This window comes from Stegostoma tigrinum, chromosome 1 (assembly GCF_030684315.1).
Source record: "Stegostoma tigrinum isolate sSteTig4 chromosome 1, sSteTig4.hap1, whole genome shotgun sequence".
Taxonomy (NCBI): domain Eukaryota; kingdom Metazoa; phylum Chordata; class Chondrichthyes; order Orectolobiformes; family Stegostomatidae; genus Stegostoma; species Stegostoma tigrinum.
In genome coordinates this window covers 89187400-89213310 of record NC_081354.1, presented here as the reverse complement: position 1 = coordinate 89213310, position 25911 = coordinate 89187400, and the positions used below count along the sequence as shown (strand labels likewise).

Here is a 25911-nt window from a genome sequence, read left to right as displayed (position 1 = left end):
GAAAGCTGATAACAGAATTAAAGTAGAAAGTTTGGAAAGTTTAACTGATGTTTGGGGTTTCTACACTACCTGACATAAATGCTGTGGTATTCAAAATTTAGCTGTGTCTTTAAGCAATCCTGCGCAATAATATATTTTTGTACTTTAGCCTGTGTTTTTCTAATGTCTGAGTGACCTGCCATTTGAATATTGTGAGCCATTCATAAAATTTTGTGATGATATTCAGAGGGAATGACCACCTAATGTACTGCATGGTATTTGACCTGATCTGCATTTTCTCAAAACGTTTCACTTTTACATAAAAATGCACAGGATATTGATTCTGATTTTATTTTTGAGTGGGCTGTTGTTATAGCTTGCTCCACTTAGGTGTCGACTGGTGTAGCTCCATTAAACGACATGGGCTAAACATTTCAGACTTATTCTTTTTACCTTTCACCTTTTTACTTAAGTTGTTGTAAATAGTACCACATAACTGATACATGTCAGAGATAGTAAGAGCTGCAGATGCTGGAGTCAGAGATAATGCAGTATGGAGGTGGAGGAACTCAGCAGGCCAGACATCATCATCAGAGGAGGAAAGTTGATTTCTGAAGAAAGATCCCGACCCAAAATGTCACTTCACCTGAAGCAATGATTCATCTAAGAAATGCCAGGTCTGTCACGAACAAAAATGGACAATTATACAGTATGTTTTACTTCATCTGAATTAAATCTTTGTGTGTAATTTAGTGCATATGAATCAAACGATTTAGAAGATGCATTTTCTAAACATCTGAGGCAACCACATGGTAATAAATATCCACTCTTGTCTTAAAACACATACGATAACTTGCTGCTGTAGTTATTTATGCTGTGGCAATCACACTGAGGGTAAGAAAACACACATATGTCACATGTAAATGCACTGACAATGGCACTAAGGAAATATAAAATCTGTCCCTGATGTTATATAAATGTCTCCTTCCTTTTGACTATAAATACTGAAGTAATCATTAGATTTGCTTTCTTTACTTTCTTTTATTTTCATGATAGAATTTGGGCACTGAAACATTACAGAAATACAGGAACAAAAACAGAAGTTGCTGGAAAAGCTCAGCAGCTCTGACAGCATCTGTGAAAAACAAAATCAGAGTTAACGTTTCGAGTCTGGTGACCCTTCCTCAGGGTGTTCCTTCAGGATGACAGTTTCCTTCCCTAAAGGACATTCATGAAACTGATGGGTTTTTCCAACAATAAACAATGGATTCATGTTCATCATTAGACTCCTAGTTGCAGATGTTTACTTCATTCAAATTTGACATCTGTTGCGGCAAGATTTGAGCCTATGCCCCCAAGAGTGAAAATAGACTATTTCAACCCAATTCCGCAACTCATTTAGATCAATGCTGAACAACCTCATCTCTATTAGTTCCAAAGTTCATAACTTTGGGGTTACCTAACAAAAGTCCATCAATTTCCAGTGATAATGGGAACTTCAGATGCTGGAGAATCCTAGATAACAAAGTGTGGAGCTGGATGAACACAGCAGGCCAAGCAGCATCTCAGGAGCACAAAAGCTGACGTTTCGGGCCTAGGCCCTTCTAGGCCCAAAATGTCAGCTTTTGTGCTCCTGAGATACTACTTGGCCTGCTGTGTTCATCCAGCTCCATACTTTGTTATCTTCCATCAATTTCCACTTAACTTTCAATTCACCTCATCTTAACAGCTTTTTAGAAAAATGAGTTCCAAATATCCACTATCATAGAATCCCCTTCGGCCCAACACGCCCGCACTGAACCTCAGAGCACCCACCCAGACCCATCCCCCTATAACCCATCTAAACTACATCTCCCTGAACACTACGGGCAATTTAGCATGGCCAATCCATCTAAACTGCACATCTTTGGACTGTGGGAGGAAACCCACACAGACACGGGGAGAATGTGCAAACTCCACCTCAGTCGCCCAAGGCTGGAATCAAACCCTGGCCCCTGGTGCTTGAGGCAGCAGTGCTAACCTTTGAGTGAAGACACATTTCCTGACTCCAATCTCTGATGGCCCAGTTCGAAATATAAGATATGCTCCTCCTTGCCAACTTTCTCCAGAAAGCAGTTTGTCTCTCTCTCCACCCTATCAAGTCCTTTAAACTTATAATAAAATACCCCAATTAAATTGTTCCTTAATCTTCTATACTCAAGGGAATTCAAGCTTCATTTATGTAACTTGTACTCATAATTTACTAATTTAACACCCTCCCCAATTAATCTGGCCAATACAACATGAGGCTTGGTACCCAGGCTGAAATTAGTTTTCCAAATGCATCCGAGCCAGAATTTTTAAGTGTAACATAACTTCCATTCCTTTGAATTCCAATACCCTTGAAATAAAAGTTAATATTCCACTGACCCTTTTAAGCATATTTTTGTATTTGTACACTCATTTTTAGTACTATTGGTACACCAACACTAAAATTTCACTGCTTCTGCGCAATATCTAGCTTCTCAATATTTAGAAAATAATTTAATAATCCTTCAGGTCTGCCAGACCTGCTCAGCTTTTCCAGCAATTTTTGTTTGCTACAGATCTCCATTTCTCAATTTTGCCCACTCAGTTGTTCTATGTGTGCATCTGCAATTTTCTGCTCCAACCTGTACGACAACTTTAATGACAACCTTTTGTTCTCATAAAGATAAAATCTATCAGCAGGAAAGACAGCACTTTCTCCAGCTGCTTATGAATGCCATGCTACAGTTTCAATAACTGATTACAGTATTTCATATTTCACTTGCAGAGTCTCAATTTATCTTTAGCAGCTAGAAATCGCATAGTCCAAGTCAAATTGCCAGTTTCAGCATCAAGCATTTGAAATTCTTAAATCACATGAGAACTTTACCCTGACAATTGACTAATGACTATCTACAGCCTGAAAATAGCACCCACTAGTGTACCAGTTTGGTATTTTTGTCCCATTTCTTAACACCTTCCAGCTTGATTATAGGTGACTTAATTGAAGTGTTTAGACAATCAGAATAACACGTAATGCGATAATCCAGAACAAATGGACAGAAACCTAAAGATAGTGCTAATCATGAGTAAAATCATGAGCTATTTCTCCCTCAGAAGACCTCATGACTTCCTATTTCATCTTGAAACCAATTTAAGTGCTTTGCAGATGTTGAAAACGAGGAAATGTATCTAATCATCCTGTACCAAAAATCCTATCAACAACAATAATGACAGGTTATCAGCAGTGTTGGTTAAAATTAATCAGGGAACCAGCAGAATACATGTTTTCTTTGAAGGTATGTTATCTTTCGCCTCTTATCAGGGTAAGGGGATACAATCCTTCATCTCAAAGATGAATTTTTATGACATCTTCAAGTCTACGAGTGTTCTTTCCTCAATCAACAGGTAGGATATCAAAGAAAAAGGTCCAATGATATATGAACTAATATTCCTTTATCTTGATTTGTACCATCAATTTGGAGACAATGTTACATTGCATGATTCTGTCGACAAGGTAGACCATTGGGAGTGCTCAAATTGGTTCCACAAAGAACTTTTTAAAGCAAGAATAAAAGCCCCTCAGCCTACCAATGTATGAGATGAAAAGGTCAGTGTACTATCCAGTTCTCAAATGTGATTTTTTTGGCACTTTTTGGTTGATTTTAAAACATTTCCTACTATAGCTCAGCTTATGGTTGATTTTTCTTGCATTTGGTCAATGTTCAACTTCAATCATGCAATATGATCACTTCAGCTACACAACGTTCTTTTACAAACACGGAACACTAAGGAATAATAGAGATTAGACACAAAACTCGTATGTGTACAGACAGATGAATATATGATTAATACTACTAAGTCCCTGGATTTGGATGTGAAGTACAAGCTCTCTTGCTGATCTTTCCTGTTGATTAAGTAAATACAAGTCATTTTCAAATAACAGATTACTTTTTACTGCACTCACCAAATGACAGCAAGCAGTTCCTGAAACTTAGATAATAAAATGTGAGGCTGGATGAACACAGCAGGCCCAGCAGCATCTCATGAGCACAAAAGCTGACGTTTCAGGCCAAGACTCTTCATCAGAGAGGGGCATGAGGTGAGGGTTCTGGAATAAATAGGGAGAAAGGGGGAGGCGGACCGAAGATGGAGAGAAAAGAAGATAGTTGGAGAGGAGAGTACAGGTGGGGAGGTAGGGAGGGGATAGGTCAGTCCAGGTAAGACAGACAGGTCAAGGAGGTGGGATGAGGTTAGTAGGTAGGAGATGGAGATGTGGCTTGGGGTGGGAGGAAGGGATGGGTGAGAGGAAGAACAGGTTAGGGAGGCAGAGACAGGCTGGACTGGTTTTGGGATGCAGTGGGTGGAGGGGAGATTTTGAAGCTGGTGGTCCACATTGATACCATTGGGCTGCAGGGTACCCAAGCGGAATATGAGTTGCTGTTCCTGCAACCTTCAGGTGGCATCATTGTGGCACTGCAGGAGGCCCATGCTGGATATGTCATCTAAGGAATGGGAGGGGAAGTGGAAATGGTTTGCCACTGGGAGGTGCAGTTGTTTATTGCGAACCGAGCGGAGGTGTTCTGCAAAGCGGTCCCCAAGCCTCTGCTTGGTTTCCCCAATGTAGAGGAAGCCACACTGGGTACAATGGATACAGTATACCACATTAAGCAGAGGTTCACCTGCACATCTGCCAATATGGAAAGTCATCTTGGGGCCTGGTATAGGGGTGAGGGAGGAGGTGTGGGGGCAAGTGTAGCATTTCCTGCGGTTGCAGGGGAAGGTGCCAGGTGTGGTGGGGTTGGAGGGCAGTGTGGAGTGAACAAGGGAGTCACGGAGAGAGTGGTCTCTCCAGAAAGCAGACAAGGGTGGGGATGGAAAAATGTCTTGGGTGGTGGGGTCGGATTGTAGATGGCAGAAGTGTCAGAGGATGACGCGTTGTATCCGGAGGTTGGAGGGATGGTGTGAGAGATCGAGGGGGATCCTCTTTGGGCAGTTGTGGCAGGGGCGGAGTGGTAAGGGATGTGTTGCGGGTAATGCGGTCAAGGGCGTTCTCGACCACTGTGGAGGGAAAGTTGAGGTCCTTGAAGAACTTGGACATCTGGGATGTGCGGGAGTGGAATGCCTCATCGTGGGAGCAGATGCAGCAAAAGGCGGAGGAATTGGGAATAGGGGATGGAATTTTTGCAGGACGGTGGGTGGGAGGAGGTGTATTCTAGGTAGCTGTGGGAGTCGGTGGGCTTGAAATGGACATCAGTTTCAAGCTGGTTGCCTGAGATGGAGACTAAGAGGTCCAGGAAGGGGAGGGATGTGCTGGAGATGGCCCAGGTGAACTGAAGGTTGGGGTGGAAGGTGTTGGTGAAGTGGATGAACTGTTCAAGCTCCTCTGGGGAGCAAGAGGCAGCGCTGATACAGTCAATGTAACGGAGGAAGTGGTGGGGTTTGGGGCCTGTGTAGGTGTGGAAGAGGGACTGTTCCACGTAACCTACAAAGAGGCAGGCATAGCTGAGGCCCATGCGGGTGCCCATGGCCACCCCCTTTGTCTGTAGGAAGTGGGAGGAATCGAAAGAGAAGTTGTTGAGGGTGAGGACGAGTTCGGCTAAGCAGATGAGGGTGTCAGTGGAGGGGGACTGGTCGGGCCTGTGGGACAGGAAGAAGCGGAGAGCCTTGAGGCCATCTGCATGCGGAATACAGGTGTATAGGGACTGGACGTCCATGGTGAAAATGAGGTGTTGGAGGCCAGGGAATTGGAAGCTCTGGAGGAGGTGGAGGGCGTGGGTGGGGTTGCGGATGTAGGTAGGGAGTTTCTGGGCCAAAGGGGAGAAAATGGAGTCCAGATAGGTGGAGAGGAGTTCGGTGGGGCAGGAACAGGCTGAGACAATGGGTTGACCAGGGCAGGCAGGTTTGTGGATTTTGGGAAGGAGATAGAAACGGGCCGTGCGGGGTTGGGGAACAATGAGGTTGGAGGCTGTGGGTGGGAGGTCACCTGAGGTGATGAGGTCATGAATGGTGTTGGAGATAATGGTTTGGTGCTCGGGGGTGGGGTCATGATTGAGAGGGCGTCTACAATCCGACCCCACCACCCAAGACATTTTTCCATCCCCACCCACGTCTGCTTTCCAGAGACCACTCTCTCCGTGACTCCCTTGTTCGCTCCACACTGCCCTCCAACCTCACCACACCCGGCACCTTCCCCTGCAACCGCAGGAAATGCTACACTTGCCCCCACACCTCCTTCCTCACCCCTATTCCAGGCCCCAAGATGACTTTCCATATTAAGCAGAGGTTCACCTGCACATCTGCCAATGTGGTATACTGTATCCATTGTACCCGGTGTGGCTTCCGCTGCATTGGGGAAACCAAGCAGAGGCTTGGGCACCGCTTTGCAGAACACCTCCGCTCAGTTCGCAATAAACAACTGCACCTCCCAGTCACAAACTATTTCCACTCCCCCTCCCATTCTTTAGATGACATGTCCATCATGGGCCTCCTGCAGTGCCACAATGATGCCACCCGAAGGTTGCTGGAACAGCAACTCATATTCCGCTTGGGAACTCTGCAGCCCAATGGTATCAATGTGGACTTCACCAGCTTCAAAATCTCCCCTTCCCCCACCACATCTCAAGACCAGTCCAGTTCGTTCCCTCCAACCACTGCATCCCAAAAGCAGTCCAGCCTGTCTCTGCCTCCACCTCCCTAACCTGTTCTTCCTCTCACCCATCCCTTCCTCCCACTCCAAGCCACACCTCCATCTCCTACCTACTAAACTCATCCCACCTCCTTGACCTGTCTGTCTTCCCTACCTCCCCACCTATACTCTCCTCTCCACCTTTGGTCCACCTCCCCCTCTCTCCCTATTTATTCCAGTTCCCTCTCCCCATCCCCCTCTCTGATGAAGGGTCTAGGCCCAAAACGTCAGCTTTTGTGCTCCTGAGATGCTGCTGGGCCTGCTGTGTTCATCCAGCCTCACATTTTATTATCTTGGATTCTCCAGCATCTGCAGTTCCCATTATCACAGTTCCTGAAACTTGCCACCTTAGTGCTCAAATTGCAAGACTTTTTTTTCTTGTATGCAGTGCAGTTTAACTCTATACTGTTCTTTCAAACCCAAGTTTGAACATTTGTGAATAAAATGATTGAATCACATGCTGTATACATTCTCTAACAAATAATCAGGTGAGCACAACTATCATTTTTTTAATTCCATGAAATGCTTCACAGCATTTATTCATTAGATAAAACACACATTTTAAGTAGTATATAAGTAGAAAATACATATTGAAAGGACTGCACATATCCTTGGAAATTCAGCAGCTTTTCACTCAACATTTTTCCACCTATGATGCACTAGAAAATATGGAAACTTCACAACTTTACAGACTGTGTCCTACTGCACTGCAAAACTTTACCCTGTAACATACTTTCTTATTTAAGTAGAATGTCCACAAGACTTACTTCAGGTTATTTTAATTATTCAGTTTTTTTTTATAAAAACAAAGTAAATCTGTATAATTATGAAACTTTAGGGACTGTTGTTTCTCCAGGTTTCTGAGATGAGAATTTAACAACTGATTTACACACATTATTCATGTCTTTCATTGGAATATCTGGAGCCACAGGTTGAACATTTCACTAATCCTTACAGCCTTAAAGTTATGGTGTTATTTGGTATAAGGCTTAACAATGTTGTTTTCCTTGTAGATTTAACATTATGCTTCATAAATGTGTTAACGATATAGTTTGAACTTGAATAAAATCACAAAATTGCAGTTCAAAAAAATATCTATTTTAGTTGTGGCAACATTATACAGGAGAACATTAACAATTGGAGAATTTAAATGCAAAAAGAGACATTTCAAACAGTGTAAGTGTTATCTTGAATAAATTAAATGAAGTATGAGCACAGCATATTAGAATTCTTTCTCCATATCACGGTGACATAATTGCATGAAATATTCAATCTTTGAAGAATTCTTCATGTATCAAAAGGTCAATAGTGAGGTTACTTCCTATTGAAGGGGTCAGACCAGACTTTCATTCCTATAGACAAAAAGTTCAACAGTGTGGGGATATTAATGGATGAGACGACACATTCAATGTACTCACATTTAGGAAAACCGGCACAATTAAAATAAAAAACAACTGTAAACAGTGAATAAAATTAAAACTAAACATTTGCAGTCAAGTGAAATTTTACTTGAACAGAGCCAAGGTACTATTTGCCAAGAATGAGTCATGGATTTGCTAACATTCTGGTAATGTTACTGGACTAGTATCCATCCTAACGTCTCAATTACAATATATCCTGACATCTAGATTTACTCAATTAGATCAAACGGCTATCAATAAGAAATGATAAAACTGACATCAATCATCTCGGTCCCAGACACAGCAGAGACACATCTGTGTCCTCACTAGGATCTCACAACATATGTCAATAATCCAGATTCTTCTAGTACAATCTATGGGTAGATCCAGGGGCACAGCCAAATAGTCTACTCCTGATCCTAACTACGTTTCTGTATGAAAGCGTTAGCAGAAAAACTACCACAATGTCTTTTAGGAGACAGTCATATTTTCATTCTGATGAGACATTCTATTGTGTGGTATTAGCACAGCTAAATAAGATAAATTTGGAACTTACTTCTAGGGGGTTGGAGTATAAGAATAGGGATGTCTTACTGCAACTTTACAAGGTGCTGGTAAGACTACATCGAGTACTTTGAGCAATTCTGCTCTCCTAACAAAAGCAAAAATATTATTTCATTGGAAGCAGTCCAAACAAGGTTCACTTGGATGATCCCCAGAATTGAGACACTGTCTTATAAAAGATTAAACAGGAGACTCTACTCACTGGAATTTAGAAGAATAAGAGGTGGTCTCATTGAAACAAATAAGATTCTTAAGCAGCTTGATAGGATAAATGCTATGGGAATGTTTTCCCCTCATGGGAAGGCATTGTATCAGAATGAAGAGGTGCCAATTTAAGCCTGAGGTGAGAAGGAATTCCTTCTCTTAGAGGTTGAGGGTCTTTGGAACAACTTGTAACAAGGAGCTGCAAGGGCAGAGTCCTTATGTATATATAAGGCAGATGTATGGGGGAAATCAAGGATTACAGGAAAAGGGTAGGAAAGTAGATGAGGAATGTTAGATCAGCCATGATTCTGTTGAATGGTGGAACAGGCTTGAGACATCAAATGGCCTCCTCCTGTTCCTATTTTTTATGATCTTATAAAACAACTCTAGCAGCTCAAAAATGGCACCCATAACGCAATATAGGAAATGTGTTGTGGAAGTATCGACTCTGATCCAGCATATTCCCACACTGCTATTGCCATCAGGCAGGTGACAAAATCTGATTGTGAGGGATGAACAAAAGCATCCAGGAGTAGCACCAGGTCTAGCTTAAAAATGCATGTCACCCTGGCAATCTATGACAAGTCCACATGTCTGTTTAAAAGCAGCAGCAATATTTTTAATAAAGTTAAGCAATCCTACAACCAGTGAATCAGGCCAACGCTCTAGAGTCCTGTCACATCCCATAATGATTAGTGATGGCAGAATTAAGCAAATAAGAGGAGCCTCTATTTGCATTTATTACAAGCAATACCTACATGCTCTGAATTACAGAAATAAAACTAAACTGATTCTGTTAACTGCATCAAAATGATGCAATGCTATCGGAGTTAAATTTGCAGAATATGTGTCCAAGCAACAGACTCATCAATCACATCTTAAACACAAATGTAAACAATCCTATAGGTTAATTTTGTTTACTGAATTTTTACTTTTTTTAATAGAATCCCTACAGTGTGCAAACAGACCATTCAGCCCGACAAGTCCACAGTGTCCCTGCAAAGAGCAGCCCACCCAGACCTATTCCCCTACCCCTGCGTTTTCCCATGTCTAATCCGCCTAACCTAAACATCCCTGGGCACCATGGGCAGTTTAGCTTGGCCAATCCATCTGACCTGCACATCTTTGGACTGTGCGAGGAAATCAGAGAACCACAGGGAGAATGCACAAACTCCACACAGACTGTTGCCTGACAATGGAATTGAACCCGGGTCCCGAGCGCTGTGAGGCAGCAGTGCTCACCACTGAACCACCGTGCTGCCCTTGATGGTTATTAGACAAAGAAAAACACAAGACAATATGAAGATTATGTGGTCTGAGAGTATATACACTGTCTAACCTCAAGACTGAGGTTAATAAATGATTTGTTTTATATTAAAGTAAACAGAATTTTAAATAAGGTGTCTGCATTTTATTCTCCTATGATAAATACAGACATGCAGAAAATAAGATCAGATTAGATTAGATTCCCTACAGTGTGGGAACAGGCCCTTCAGCCCAACAGCAGGAGGTAATTTGACCCTTTGAGCCTGTTCCACCATTCAATATGATCTTGGCTTATTCTCTAACTCCATAACCTGTTTTCTCACCAGGCACTAAGAGATAAATCTCAGGGCTAAAATATCAAAGTCCTTCTTGATAACATTCAACGTTTTGGCCTCAACCACTTTCTGTGGCAGAGAACATACAGTGCCTCTATATACTTACCTCCAGGCTGAATTTCCTCCTGCTTTATTCCAGTTCGGTTCACCTTTTGCTCCTGCCCTGTTTAAAAAGCAGTCAAGTAATTAATTTGCATTCATTCCAGCATAACATTGATCCCAAGGGAGGTGGTGCTAATGTCGTTGAACTCAAAACCCAGACGCCAGACGAATATTGTGGTGACATGGAACTGAATCCCACTGGTGCAAATGCTACACTTCGAATTCAGTCAATAGATATAAAATTAAAAACTAGTTTCAAGATGACCATTGTCAAAAGCAGCCCATCTAGTTCACCAATGTTTCTTTAGGAAGGAAACCTGGCCGACATGTGATTCCAGGCACACAACAATGTGGTTCACTCTTAAATGTGCTCTCAACAGGCTGGGCAAGTCAATTAGTTGTATCTAACCACCACAAGCTGAAGAAAATTGAATAGACAACCAACCATCGACCTAGGCACTGGGGTGACAATGACAAACCTGTTCACCCTGCAAAGTTCTGCTTACCAAAAGCTAAAGGAGTTGTCAAAATTAATACAGCTGCCCCAAAGACGAAATCAAGTGACAGCCTGACTGCGAGCCAGTCAAACTCATGGGATCATACTCACAGAGGAAGTCCTAGATTCCATCATCACCATTCCAGAGTATGCCCTATCAACAAACTGACCCACCAAATGTGGAGACCACATGGTATAGGGTTGGGAAACATAAAACTGGAGTCCTTAATATTGATGTTGCATGGCATCAGGAAATGATCATTTTCAGCCAAAAGTGCCAATCCATCATTGGCATCTATGATGCTGGGCACCTCAGGATGAGCCAATCAATTCAGTACACATGAAATCAAAAAACAAATAGCTGAAGGAACTTGCTACTACAAATGCTATGGACTCTACTAATATTCTAACAACAGCACCAAACAGCTAACCTGTTCAAGTATAGTAAATGCTGTCATTTACTCAACAATGTAGAAAATTAGCAGATTGTTCTGTCCACAAAAACAGGACAAAATAATCCAGGAAAAGTGATTGCCCTCAACATCAAGATGTATTCAACAGAATTTGACATCATGGAGCTCCAGCAAAATTAGAGTCAATAGGAAGTTAAGGGAAAATTCTACACCAGCTTGCGTACACTATTACAAAGGAAGGTGGTTGTGGCTTGAGGCCAATCATCTCACTCAAAAGGACTTCACTGCAGGAGTTCCTCAGTGTAGTGTTCTAGGTCAAGCTGCCTTCAGCTGCTTCATCCATCACAAGGATTCAGAGGGATTGGGAGTGAGATTTCCACAACATTTAGCACCATTTGCCATACCTCAGTTACTGAAGCAAACCATGAGTGAAAGCAGCAAGATCCAGACCACATTCAGGCGTGAGTAGACAAGCGGCAAGCAACATTTGTATTACATAGATGCCAGGCAATAATCATCTCCAACTAGAGAAAATCTAACCATCTCTCCTTGACACAGCATGGCATTATCATGACTGAATCCCCCATTAATAACACCCTGGGGGTTACCATTGACCATAAACTGAACTGCAGCAGCTATAACAACTACTATGGCTGTAAGATTAGATCAGTATTGGTCTCTGTGACGCAACTGGTCAGTGACTTTGGCTGGAAGGTTGGTGGTTCAAGATCATCTAGGATGAAACACTTACTATTTCAGAGTCTTGTGCACATTGCTAGTGTACTCACCTTTGAACCAAGAGCCAAGATTTACTAACTACTTGCTCCAGAAGTGTGTCATAACTTCTCTGAACACTCCTAAGAAAATATCCTCAACAGCACATCACAGGCAGGAAATTCTGCATGGAGTTTTTCCCCATACCTGCTCAAAGCCTGTCCACAATCTACAAGTCAGGAGTGTGATGGAATGGTTACAGCCCCACCAACATGCAAAATGCTTTACATCATCCAAGACAAAGCAGTCTGCTTTACTGACAGGCCATCCAGTACAGTCACTCCTTTCACTAACATTACACAATGCCAGCTCTGTGTACCATTGGTAAGATGCACTGCAGCAAATCACACAGACGCCTTCATCAGCACCTTCCCAATCAATGGCCTATATGCACAGAACAAGGGCTGAGATGAACGGGATCATGTCATTTGCCAGTTCCCCTTAAGGAACACTATCCTGACTTGCAACTGTGTCACACCGCTTTGTCACTGGATTAAAACCTAGAAAAGCCCTTCGTGATAGCTTTGTATGTGCATCCCTGCCCCAAAGGCTGCAGTATTTCAAGATGGCAGATCACTGTCATCTAATCAAGAACAGTTTGCAATATGAAATAATGGCTTTGCCCATGGTGCCCACGATAGAAAAATAAGTTGCTTCTGTTCGCCTAACTGTGGGGCTTGCAATGAAGTTAAATATTCAGAAACGAGTAATTTGATATTAAAAATAACAAATTTTATTTGAACTGAATAAAATTGTGATTGGAAGGAATCATAACAGTCAGGTCATTGGACCTGAAACATTAACTCTGATTTTTTTTCTTCACAGATACTGCCAGACCTGCTGAACTTTTCCAGCAACTTTGTTTTTGTTCTTGATTTACACAGCAGCCACAGTTCTTTCAGTTTTTACATAATAGCTTCGCTCGCTTTATATAGTCACCAATAATTTTTAAACACTTCAGTAACCAGTGGAAAACATATCTGCTAATCTGATTTCATGCGAGATTAGTTTGAAGAGTCAGCGACAATCTTGTCACTCTTAAGTTAAGTGACAATGCCTGAGAAACAGACATCTGTACATACTAGTCACTTTTGCAAAAACAAAAGGAACAATGAATCTGGCAAATATATGCTCGTCAGTCAGTTTAACATCAATGCCAGTGAACAATTTAAATATGATGTAGGTGAAAATGACCGATGACTTGGATAATCATGAACTACACAGAGGTTGGCTCACATGTGCAATAAATTTCCTGAGGAATTTGTTGAAGCATGTCTTTTAAACAGTGTAATTGTACAAGTACATAAATCAGAAAAGTTTGGCAGGATATAAAACATAGAACATTAGCCCATCTAAGCTACACTATTCCATTATCATCCATATGTTTATCCAATGACCATTTAAATGCCCTTAAAGTTGGTGAATCTACGACTGTTGCAGGCACGGCATTCCATGCCCTTACTACTCCGAGTAAAGAACCTACCTCTGACATATGTCCTATATCTATCATCCTTAATTTAAAGCTACGTCCCCTCATGCTAGCCATCACCATACAAGCAAAAAGACTCTCACTGTCCACCCTACCTAATACCCCAATCATCCTGTATCTCTCTATTAAGTCACGTCTCCACCTTCTTCTCTCCAACAAAAACAGCATCAAGTCCCTCAGCCTTTCCTCATAAGACCTTCCCTCCACACCACACAACATCCTGGTATATCACCTTTGCACCCTTTCCAATGCTTCCACATCCTTCCTATAAATGCGGTGACCAGAACTGTACGCAATACTCCAAGTGTGGAGGCCAGGAGCAGACAGGTGGGACTAGTTTAGTTCGGCATGGACTGATTGGACCAAATGGTCTATTTCTGTGCTACATGACCCTTATAAAAGGAAGCATGCGTGGATTTGTCAAGATCAAGTTGACTAATTTGACTGTATTTTCAGTGTCGTTGACATTGACCTGTGCATTTTAGTAATTTTTTTCTTAGAATGCGATTGGCATTGGCAAAGTCAGCATTTATTGCCCATCTCTTACTAACTTGGACAAGACAGGGGGGGAAGCCATTTTCTCAAACTGCCAGAGTCCCTATGTAGGTACATCCACAGTGCCGTGGCGGAGGGAAGTCCAGCATTTTGACCCACCAACAGTGCACGAACAATGAACCGGACAGCATGTGAATGGGAGGTTGTGGATGCGAGAGAAACATGATGAATAGGAGCAAAAACAGGCATTCGTCCCATTGGAGCTCAGTCCACCATTCAACAAAATCACTGATGACTCCCCCCCATTTCAACACCCTGGTACTGCTAGCCTTTAGAAGTGTATTTCTCTTTAACATACATTAATACCCCACCCACGGCCGACACCGACGGAACCCCGCCCACGGCCAACAACCTCATCGCTCCGCCCACAACCTCCATAGCCAGCAACCCCAGAGAGGACAGCCACACTGAGCCCTGCTGAATCTTCACCATCTGCCCAGACCTCCCACTGACTGAGGACGAACGGTCAGTCCTAAGCAAGGGGCTCACCTTTGTCCCCCAACAACCACACATGAACGAATACCAGTCACGTTTGGACAAAGGCGGCGGAAAAACTGCTCTTCGCCTCCACGCTTACTTCTTCAACCAGCAGCCCAACCCTCCCGCCACTGACCCCTTCACCCACCTCCAACACAAGTCCTCCTCCTGGACACCACCCCCAGGCCTCCTACCCTCCCTCGACCTCTTCATCTCCAACTGCCGCCGAGACATTAGCCGCCTCAACCTCTCCACCCCTCTCACCCACTCCAACCTCTCCCCCGCAGAACGGGCAGCCCTCTGCTCCCTCCACTCCAACCCCAACCTCACCATCAAACCTGCAGACAAAGGTGGTGCAGTGGTAGTATGGCGCACTGACCTCTACATTGCCGAGACCAAACGCCACCTCTCCGACACCACCTCCTACCGCCCCCTTGATCATGAACCCACCCACCCCCCCCCACCACAGAGCACCAAACCATCATCTCCAACACCATTCATGACCTCATCATCTCAGGGGACCTCCCACCCACAGTCTCCAACCTTATTATTGCCCAACCCCGCACGGCCCGTTTCTACCTCCTTCCCAAAATCCACAAACCTGCCTGCCCTGGTCGACCCATTGTCTCAGCCTGTTTCTGCCCCACCGAACTCATCTCCACCTATCTGGACTCCATTTTCTCCCCTTTGGTCCCAGAACTCCCTACCTACGTCCGTGACACCACCCACGCCCTCCACCTCCTCCAGAACTTCCAATTCCCTGGCCCCCAACACCTCATTTTCACCATGGTCGTCCAGTCCCTATACACCTGTATTCCGCATGCAGATGGCCTCAAGGCCCAACCAGTCCCCCTCCACTTACACCCTCATCCGCCTAGCCGAACTCGTCCTCACCCTCAACAACTTCTCTTTTGTTTCCTCCCACTTACTACAGACAAAGGGGGTGGCCATGGGCACCCGCATGGGCCCCAGCTATGCCTGCCTCTTTGTAGGTTACGTGGAACATTCCCTCTTCCACACCTACACAGGCCCCAAACCCCACCTCTTCCTCCGTTACATTGACGACTGCATCGGCGCTGCCTGTTGCTCCCCAAAGGGGCTCGAACAGTTCATCCACTTCACCAACACCTTCCACCCCAAACTCAAGTTCACCTGGGCCATCTCCAACACATCCCTCACCTTCCTGGATCTCTCAGTCTCCATCTCAGGCAACCAGCTTGTAACCGATGTCCATTTCAAGCCTACTGACTCCCACAGCTACCGAGAATACACCTCCTCCCACCCACCCTCCTGCAAAAATTCCATCCCCGATTCCCAATTCTTCTGCCTCCGCCGCATCTGCTTCCAGGATGAGGCATTCCACTCCCACACATCCCAGATGTCCAAGTTCTTCAAGGACCGCAACTTTCCACCCACAGTGGTCGAGAACACCCTTGACCACGTCTCCCGCAACACATCCCTCACACCCCACCCCCGCCACAACCGCCCAAGAGGATCCCCCTTGTTCTCACACACCACCCCACCAACCTCTGGATACAACGCATCATCCTCCGACACTTCCGCCATCTACAATCTGACCCCACCACCCAAGACATTTTTCCATTCCCACCCTCGTCTGCCTTCCGGAGAGACCAATCACTTCATGACTCCCTTGTTTGCTCCACACTGCCCTCCAACCCCACCACACCCAGCACCTTCAGTTGCAACCACAGGAAGTGCTACACCTGCCCCGACACCTCCTCCCTCACCCCCATTCAAGGCCCCAAGATAACTTCCCATATTAAGCAAAGGTTCACCTGCACATCTGCCAATGTGGTATACTGTATCCATTATACCCGGTGTGGCTTCCTCTACATTGGGGAAACCAAGCGAAGGCTTGGGGACCACTTTGCAGAACACCTCCGCTCGGTTCGCAATAAACAACTGCACCTCCCAGTCACGAATCATTTTAACTCCCCCTCCCATTCCTTAGATGGCACGTCCATCATGGGCCTCCTGCAGTGCCACAATGATGCCACCCGAAGGTTGCAGGAACAGCAACTCATATTCCGCTTGGGAACCCTGCAGCCTAATGGTACCAATGTGGACTTCACCAGCTTCAAAATCTCCCCTTCGCCAACCGCATCCCAAAACCAGCCCAATTCTTCCCCTCCCCCCACTGCACCACACAACCAGCCCAGCTCTTCCCCCCACCCACTGCATCCCAAAACCAGCCCAGCCTGTCTCTGCTTCCCTAACCTGTTCTTCCTCTCACCCATCCCTTCCTCCCACCCCAAGCCGCACCTCCACTTCCTACCTACTAACCTTATCCCACCTCCTTGACCTATCTTCTCCCTACCTATACTCTCCTCTCCACCTATCTTCTTTTCTCTCCATCTTCGGTCCGCCTCCCCCTCTCTCCCTATTTATTCCAGCTCCCTCTCCCCATCCCCCTCTCTGATGAAGGGTCTAGGCCCGAAACGTCAGCTTTTGTGCTCCTGAGATGCTGCTTGGCCTGCTGTGTTCATCCAGCCTCACATTTTATTATCTTCAGTGACCTGGCTTCGTGGTCGAGAATTCCACAGATTCATCACCCTGATCAAAGGCAACTCTCCCCTTTCAGCCACACGTCCTAAGGCCGTGACCCTCACTCTGATGAAACATCATCAAATCCACAGGGGGTGAGGGGAGGGGGACACAGCAGGAAAGGGTGGGAGTTAGAGCCGGTAACTAGCCGTATCCGCACCGACCATCCACCTCCGCCGCAGATTGTTTCTCTCACTCACTGTACTGCTCGGTGTAAATCAGCGGCCGAAAGTAGATGGGGTAAAAGGCGGCTCCCAGCAGAGCGGCGAAGCCACCGAACAACAAAACCACCCGCGCATGCCCAGCCATGGCGCACGCTGACGGATCGGAACGGACGACTCTCCCACCCCGACAATTGCTTCCTATATCCGTCCCGGTACGCGCGTGCGCGAAGTATCATGTGACCGGGTGCGCGGCCGCCACCTTTGAGACGGGCAATTCCCACCGAATGGCATCTTAGCGCACTCTGCTCCACTGCGCACGCGCTGAGCCCAGTCTGCTTCCTTTCTGATTGTTGCTATCTCTTATTCAAATAGTTTGCCAATTTCTCATCCGGTGGCTTCATGTCATGAAGCATTTCTTGCTGTGGATACTTCATACGTTCAGTTCTCAGTCACCGAAAACAACAATGCCTGGCTCCTCCTCCTGAGGAATTATAATTAGATTTTACTGTCAACTGTTCTGAAGTACAGGGATGCAGGAGTACAGTGAAAAGTGTACAAAGTCACTATTCCCAGCATCACAGATAATGGGAACTGCAGAATCTGGAGAAACTGTGATAACAAAGTGTCGAGCTGAATGAACACAGCAGGCCAAGCATCATCTTAGGCACAAAGGCACTCGGTACAACATAATAAAATGTGAGGCTGGATGAACACAGCAGGCCCAGCAGCATCTCAGGAGCACAAAAGCTGACGTTTCGGGCCTAGACCCTTCATCAGAGAGGGGGATGGGGTGAGGGTTCTGGAATAAATAGGGAGAGAGGGGGAGGCGGACCGAAGATGGAGAGAAAAGATAGGTGGAGAGGAGAGTGTAGGTGGGGTAGGTAGGGAGGGGATAGGTCAGTCCAGGGAAGACGGACAGGTCAAGGAGGTGAGATGAGGTGAGTAGGTAGGAGATGGAGGAGCGGCTTGGGGTGGGAGGAAGGGATGGGTGAGAGGAAGAACAGGTTAGGGAGGCAGAGACAGGTTGGACTGGTTTTGGGATGCAGTGGGTGGAGGGGAAGAGCTGGGCTGGTTGTGTGGTGCAGTGGGGGGAGGGGATGAACTGGGCTGGTTTTGGGATGCGGTGGGGGAAGGGGAGATTTTGAAACTGGTGAAGTCCACATTGATACCATTGGGCTGCAGGGTTCCCAAGCGGAATATGAGTTGCTGTTCCTGCAACCTTCGGGTGGCATCATTGTGGCACTGCAGGAAACCCATGATGGACATGTCATCTAAAGAATGGAAGGGGGAGTGGAAATGGTTTGCGACTGGGAGGTGCAGTTGTTTATTGCGCGGTCCCCAAGCCTCCGCTTGGTTTCCCCAATGTAGAGGAAGCCACACCGGGTACAGTGGATGCAGTACACCACATTGGCAGATGTGCAGGTGAACCTCTACTTAATGTGGAAAGTCATCTTGGGGCCTGGGATAGGGGTGAGGGAGGAGATGTGGGGCAAGTGTAGCATTTCCTGCGGTTGCAGGGGAAGGTGCCGGGTGTGGTGGGGTTGGAGGGCAGTATGGAGCGAACAAGGGAGTCACGGAGAGAGTGGTCTCTCCGGAAAGCAGACAGGGGTGGGGATGGAAAAATGTCTTGGGTGGTGGGGTCAGATTGTAGATGCCGGAAGTGTCGGAGGATGATGCGTTGTATCCGGAGGTTGGTGGGGTGGTGTGTTAGAACGAGGGGGATCCTCTTTGGGCGGTTGTGGCGGGGGCGGGGTGTGAGGGATGTGTTGCGGGAAATGCGGGAGACGTGGTGAAGGGCGTTCTTGACCACTGTGGGGGGAAAGTTGCGGTCCTTGAAGAACTTGGATATCTGCGATGTGCGGGAGTGGAATGCCTCATCATGGGAGCAGATGCGGCGGAGGCGGAGGAATTGGGAATAGGGGATGGAATTTTTGCAGGAGGGTGGGTGGGAGGAGGTGTATTCTAGGTAGCTGTGGGAGTCGGTAGGCTTGAAATGGACATCAGTTACAAGCTGGTTGCCTGAGATGGAGACTGAGAGATCCAGGAAGGTGACGGATGTGCTGGGGATGGCCCAGGTGAACTGAAGGTTGGGGTGGAAGGTGTTGGTGAAGTGAATGAACTGTTCGAGCTCCTCTGGGGAGCAAGAGGCGGCGCCGATACAGTCATCAATGTAACGGAGGAAGACGTGGGGTTTGGGGCCTGTGTAGGTGTGGAAGAGGGACTGTTCCACGTAACAACAAAGAGGCACGTATAGCTGGGGCCCATGCGGGTGCCCATGGCCACCCCCTTAGTCTGTAGGAAGTGGGAGGAATCGAAAGAGAAGTTGTTGAGGGTGAGGACGAGTTCGGCTAGGCGGATGAGGGTGTCGGTGGAAGGGGACTGGTCGGGCCTGCGGGACAGGAAGAAGCGGAGGGCCTTGAGGCCATCTGCATGCGGAATGCAGGTGTATAGGGACTGGACGACCATGGTGAAAATGAGATGTTGGGGGCCAGGAAATTGGAAGTCCTGGAGGAGGAGGAGGGCATGGGTAGTGTCACGGACGTAGGTAGGGAGTTCTGGGACCAGAGGGGAGAAAATGGAGTCCAGATAGGTGGAGATGAGTTCGGTGGGGCAGGAGCAGGCTGAGACGATGGGTCGACCAGGGCAGGCAGGTTTGTGGATTTTGGGAAGGAGATAGAAACGGCCCGTGCAGGGTTGGGGAACAATGAGGTTGGAGGCTGTGGGTGGGAGGTCCTCTGAGATGATGAGGTCATGAATGGTGTTGGAGATGATGGTTTGGTGCTCGGGTGTGGGGTCATGATCGAGGGGGCGGTAGGAGGTGGTGTCGGAGAGTTGGCGTCTGGCCTCGGCGATGTAGAGGTCAGTGCGCCATACTACCACTGCGCCACCCTTGTCTGCGGGTTTGATGGTGAGGTTGGGGTTGGAGCGGAGGGCTGCCCGTTCTGGGTGGGACAGGTTGGAGTGGGTGAGAGGGGTGGAGAGGTTGAGGCGGTTAATGTCTCGACGGCAGTTAGAGATGAAGAGGTCAAGGGAGGGTAGGAGGCCTGGGGGTGGTTCAAAATCTCCCCTTCCCCCACCGCATCCCAAAACCAGCCCAGTTCGTCCCCTCCCCCCGCTGCACCACACAACCAGCCCAGCTCTTCCCCTCCACCCACTGCATCCCAAAACCAGTCCAACCTGCCTCTGCCTTCCTCACCTGTTCTTCCTCTCACCCATCCCTTCCTCCCACCCCAAGCCGCACCTCCATCTCCTACCTACTAACCTCATCCCACCTCCTTGACCTGTCTGTCTTCCCTGGACTGACCTATCCCCTCCCTACCTCCCCACCTACACTCTCCTCTCCACCTATCTTTTCTCTCCATCTTCGGTCCGCCTCCCCCTCTCTCCCTATTTATTCCAGAACCCTCACCCCATCCCCCTCTCTGATGAAGGGTCTAGGCCCGAAACATCAGCTTTTGTGCTCCTGAGATGCTGCTGGGTCTGCTGTGTTCATCCAGCCTCACATTTTATTATCTTGGATTCTCCAGCATCTGCAGTTCCCATTATTACTCGGTACAACATCTTAGGTTTTCCTCATTTTCCGCTTGGGGACCCTGCAGACCTCAGGACTCAATATCGAGTTCAATAATTTTAGGGCCTAAACTCTCCCACCTCCTCATCCTCTTCCTCTACCCCACACACCAAGTCTTGTTATCACATAGCTTTCCATTACACACTACCTATTGTTGGTTACTAACTGTCCCCATTAGCAGCTATTCACCCTCCCAGCCAGATCATCATCAACTTCTTCGTCTATCCAACAGCTCTTCTCTCTCTTTGGGCTCTATCCCTACTTATAGTTTACTGCCCCTCCCCCTCCCTATATTCTGCATTTAATCGTTTCCTAGCTACCATCAGCTCTAAGGAAGGGTCACTGCACCCAAAACATTAACTCTAATTTTTTTCTCCACAGATGCTGAGTTTTTCCAGCAACTTCTGTTTTTGTTCCTGATTTACAGCTTCCACAGTTCTTTTGGTTTTTACTCAATATGATTGAATTTGTTATAGTAGATGGGAGAGACTAGGACCCATGGGCACAGCCTTAGAATTAGAGGGGGTAAATTTAAAACGGAAATGAGGAGACATTTCTTCAGCCAAGAGTGGTGGGCCGGTGGAATTCAGTGCCACGGAGTGCAGTGGAGGCCAGAACATTAAATGACTTCAAGGCAGAGATTGACAAATTCTTGATCCCACAAGGAATCAAGGGCTACGGGGAGAGCGCAGGGAAGTGGAGTTGAAATGCCCATCAGCCATGATTAAATGGCAGAATGGTCTCGATGGGCCGAATGGCCTTACTTCCACTCCTATGTCTTATGGTCTTATGACACAAAGATAGCAAAGAAAATATGTTGTAAAGAAGGCATCAGGAAGTTGCAGATAGATATAAATAATTTGAGTGAGTGGGCAAAAATCTAGCAGATGGAATCTAATCTGGGAAAATATGAAGTTGTTCACTCTGCTGAAAACAGTAGGCAAAGCAGAATATATGTTTAATGGCAAGTAACAGGGAGGCAATGGTGTAGTGTTATTATTACAGGGACCGAGATAATGGTCTGGGGACTGAAATAACTCCATGAAGGCCAGTATCCCACCACCAAGTAACCCTTTATTTGCACATGGAGAGTTCTTGACATTGGTCCTCAGAGCCAGTCCTCTGAGTGTATAGGATGTCTGATCTCCCTGTTTATAAATGTCAGCCATGCCTCTGATTGAACCAGGCTAATAGCAGCCAACCTGAGTTAGAATCACGCCATGGCAGATAATGGAATTCAACTTCAATAAAATCAAAGTTGTCCACTAATGATCTTCTAATGTTGGAAAAGAAAACTGCCATCCTTATCTCATCTGGCCGATATGTGACTTCAGACCCTCAACAACAATGTGTTTAACTCTTACCTGCACTCTTAGTGGCTAGCAAACCATTTAGTTCAAGGGCAATTAAGAATCATCAACAAATTCTCGCTCAGCTAGTGAAACCTACATCCCATGAATGAATTAAAGAAAAACTGCAGAATCCTGAAGTGCAGAAGGATTTGGATGATCTGGTGCATAAGTCGCAAAACCTTAGTGAGCAGGTACAGCAAGAAAGACGATGGGGTGCTGTTGTTTATTTCGAGAGAAATCAATGACAAAAGTAAGCAATTTATGAGTCAATTACATAGGACATTGGTGAGACCACATCTCAAATGCAGTGTGTGGCTTCATCTTCTTATGAAAGGAGAATGTAACTGCATTGGAGGCAGTTCAGAGGTGGTTAATTAGATTGTTATCTAGAATGAGTGACTCACCTTTTGATGATAAGATGGACAAACTGGGCTTGTTTCCACTGGAGATTGGAAGAATCAGGGTGCCTGGATTGAGGTGTATAAGATCCTGAATGGTCTTGACAAGGTGAAGATGGAAAGCATGTTTCCTTATAAAGGATGTTTGTGGTTCAGTCCAGAACTAGGGAACACCGTATTAAAATGTGGAGTCATGCTTTCAAGGCAGAGAAGAGATGGATCTTTCGCTCAGTGGGTTATGCAATTTTGGAGCTCTCTACTTCTGATGGTGATGGAGTTAGATAATTGAATACTTTTTTAAGATATTTTTGGTAGGATTCATGTCAGGCAGCAGAGTCAAGAGATATTATGAGTAGATGGGAATATGGAATTCAAAACACAAACAGATCAGCCATTGTCTTACCAAATAGCTAGCCAAGCAGGGAACTGCAGATGCTGGAGAATCTGAGATAACAAAGTGTGGAGCTGGATGAACACAGCAGGCCAAGCAGCATCTGAGGAGCATAAAAGCTGACATTTCGGGCCGAGACCCTTCATCAGAAAAGGGGGATGAGGAGAGGATTCTGAAATAAATAGGGAGAGAGGGAGAGGCAGACCAAAGATGGATCGAGGAGAAGACAGGTGTAGAGGAGAATTTAGGTGGGGAGGTAGGGAGGGGATAGGTCAGTCCAGGGAGGACGGACAGGTCAAGGGGGCAGGATGAGGTTAGTAGGTAGGAACTGGAGGTGCAGCTTGAAATGGGAGGAGGGGATAGGTGAGAGGAAGAACAGGTTAGGCAGGCGGGGACGAGCTGGGCTGGTTTTGGGATGCAGAGCGGGGAACGGAGATTTTGAAGCTGGTGAAATCCACATTGATACCATTGGGCTACAGGGTTCCCAAGCGGAATATTAGTTGCTGTTCCTGCAACCTGCAGGTGGCATCATTGTGGCCCTGCAGGAAGCCTGGGATGGACATGTCATCTAAGGAATGGGAGGGGGGAGTGAAAATGGTTCGTGACTGGGAAGTCAGTTGTTTATTGCGAATCAAGCATAGGTGTTCTGCAAAGCGGTCCCCAAGCTTCTGCTTGATTCCCCCAATGTAGAGGAAGCCACAACGGGTTCAAAGAATGCAGTATACCATATTGGCGGTTGTGCAGGTGAACATCTGCTTGATGTGGAAAGTCATTTTGGGGCCTGGGATGGGCGTGAGGGAGGAGGTGTGGGGGCAAGTGTAGCACTTCCTGCGGTTGCAGGGGAAAGTGCCGGGTGTGGCGTGTTTGGAGGGGAGCATGGAGTGGACAAGGGAGAGAGTGGCTTCTCCGGAAGGCAAACAAGGGTGGGGATGGGAAAATGTCTTTAGCGGTTGGGTCGGATTGTAGATGGCAGAAGTGTCGGAGGATGATGCGTTGTATCCGGAGGTTGGTGGGGTGGTACGTGAGGACTAGGGGAATTTTCTTTTGGTGGTTATTGCAGGGGTGGGGTGTGAGGGATGAGTTGCGGGAAATGTGGGAGATACGGTTGAGGGAATTCTCGACCACCGCGGGGGGAAAGTTGCGGTCCTTGAAGAACGAGGACATCTGGGATGTGCGGGAGTGGAATGCCTCATCCTGGAGCAGATGCGACGGAAGCGAAGGAATTGGGAATAAGGGATAGAATTTTTGCAGGAAGGTGGGTGGGAGGAGGTGTAGGTGAGGAATGTGTTGGAGATGGTCCAGGTGAACTTAAGGCTGGGGTGGAAGGTGTTGGTGGAGTCAAGTGGCCTATCTCTGCTCTTATCTTACATGTTTGTAACTGATGATACTGTCATGGTCACCATTACTGAGTCGAAATTCAAACCCAGATTTTATTCATTGCAATTAGGTTTATCCAGCTATCGTGGCAGTATCTGATCCTGTATTCCTAGATCATTAATCCAGGTGTCTGGGTTACTAATCCAGTGACATTACGACTGCACCATCATCACCTGGCAATGGGTGCACATTTTTCCATGAAATCCAGAATGCCACTGTTTCCAAACAGGGTTCAAAGGAGTGAAAACAAATATTTCGAGAGAAATCTGTATAATCCATCAAGGATCAACATGAGCCCAGTGTCCCTTCTTCAGAACTGAGAGCAGCTAGGAAAGGTTGGCAGTGGAAACGGACCCTAGAGGGAAAGAGAGCGAGACAGAAAGAAAGAGACAACAGAACAGTTAGTCAGATGAATGGAAATATTGACAGTGAGCCAGGAAAAACTAAAGCTAGACAAGTGATAATAAGGTCTATGAGTAAGCTTGATAGGTTGAAAATATGTTTCTCCAGCAATTTCTTTTCTTTTAATTAGTTCAGATCTCCAGCATCCGTAGTTCTTTGTTTTGTTTTAGGGTATAAAGGCAGCTATGTTTACTGCCAATGCCACACTAGGGGGCGCACTCACCAATTATGCAAGTCTTTTACTATAAGACAGTTACCTAATTATGATGTCAATGGCACCCATTTCCTGTTCCAGTGCATTGGCAGGAGATACACTTTTTAAAGGAAAAGAAAGAACTGTAGAGTTGCAGAGTTTTAAGCAGAGTAAACCAAGCATAGACTGCTGAAGGCCTAACTGCGAATGGCAGCTGAGCAAAGGGAGTAGAAAGTGTACAAAGAATTAGGAGGAGAATAGAGTTGATGGGTGTATATGGAGGAAAGGCATGATGCAGGATAGGATGTAGGCAGTTATCAGTTAGAACTCATGTTTATAGGACTTGTAGGCTGGGAGGCTACAAGCAGACTTGATAAGTGATCTTTAGTTGAAGGAAGGCTTAGGAGGCAGTGATCATAATATGATTGAATTTACACGGCAATTTGACAGGGAGTAAATAGAATCAGAGATAATGGCATTACAGCTGAATAAAGGCAACGACGTAGATATGAAGGAGGACCTGGTGCAGAATTGACTGGGAGAGGAGTCTGGGAGGAAAGACAATGGAACAATAATGGCAGGAGTTTCGAGGAATAATTCAGGAGACACAGATAAAACTTCATCCCCAGGAAAAGAAAGCATGGTACAGGGATGATGAGGCAACCATGGCTGACTAAAGAAGTCAGGAATGGCAAAATAGCAAAAGTGAAAACATATTATGTGGCAAAGGGCAGTGGGAAACCAGAGGAT

General features: G+C 46.2%; 1 protein-coding gene across 1 annotated transcript; it reads right to left on the bottom strand.

Annotated features, from left to right (window-relative positions):
• Positions 1-7012: 7012 nt before the first annotated feature.
• smim20 (small integral membrane protein 20) lies at positions 7013-17687 on the bottom strand. The gene is made up of 3 exons (XM_048546612.2): positions 17514-17687; positions 10549-10605; positions 7013-8025 (listed from the first exon to the last, which is right to left on the bottom strand). The coding sequence occupies exons 1-3, from the start codon at positions 17620-17622 to the stop codon at positions 7988-7990; spliced, it is 204 nt and encodes a 67-aa protein (XP_048402569.1). The 5' UTR covers positions 17623-17687; the 3' UTR covers positions 7013-7987.
• Positions 17688-25911: the final 8224 nt, after the last annotated feature.

Coding starts and splice junctions, on each gene's coding strand:
- smim20 (XM_048546612.2), bottom strand. CDS start 17,622: ATGGCTGGGCATGCGCGGGTGGTTTTGTTGTTCGGTGGCTTCGCCGCT. Junction 10,606..17,513: donor GATTTACACCGAGCAGTACA/GTGAGTGAGAGA, acceptor CTTTTTAAACAG/GGCAGGAGCAAAAGGTGAAC. Junction 8,026..10,548: donor GGAGGAAATTCAGCCTGGAG/GTAAGTATATAG, acceptor TTTTGTCTATAG/GAATGAAAGTCTGGTCTGAC.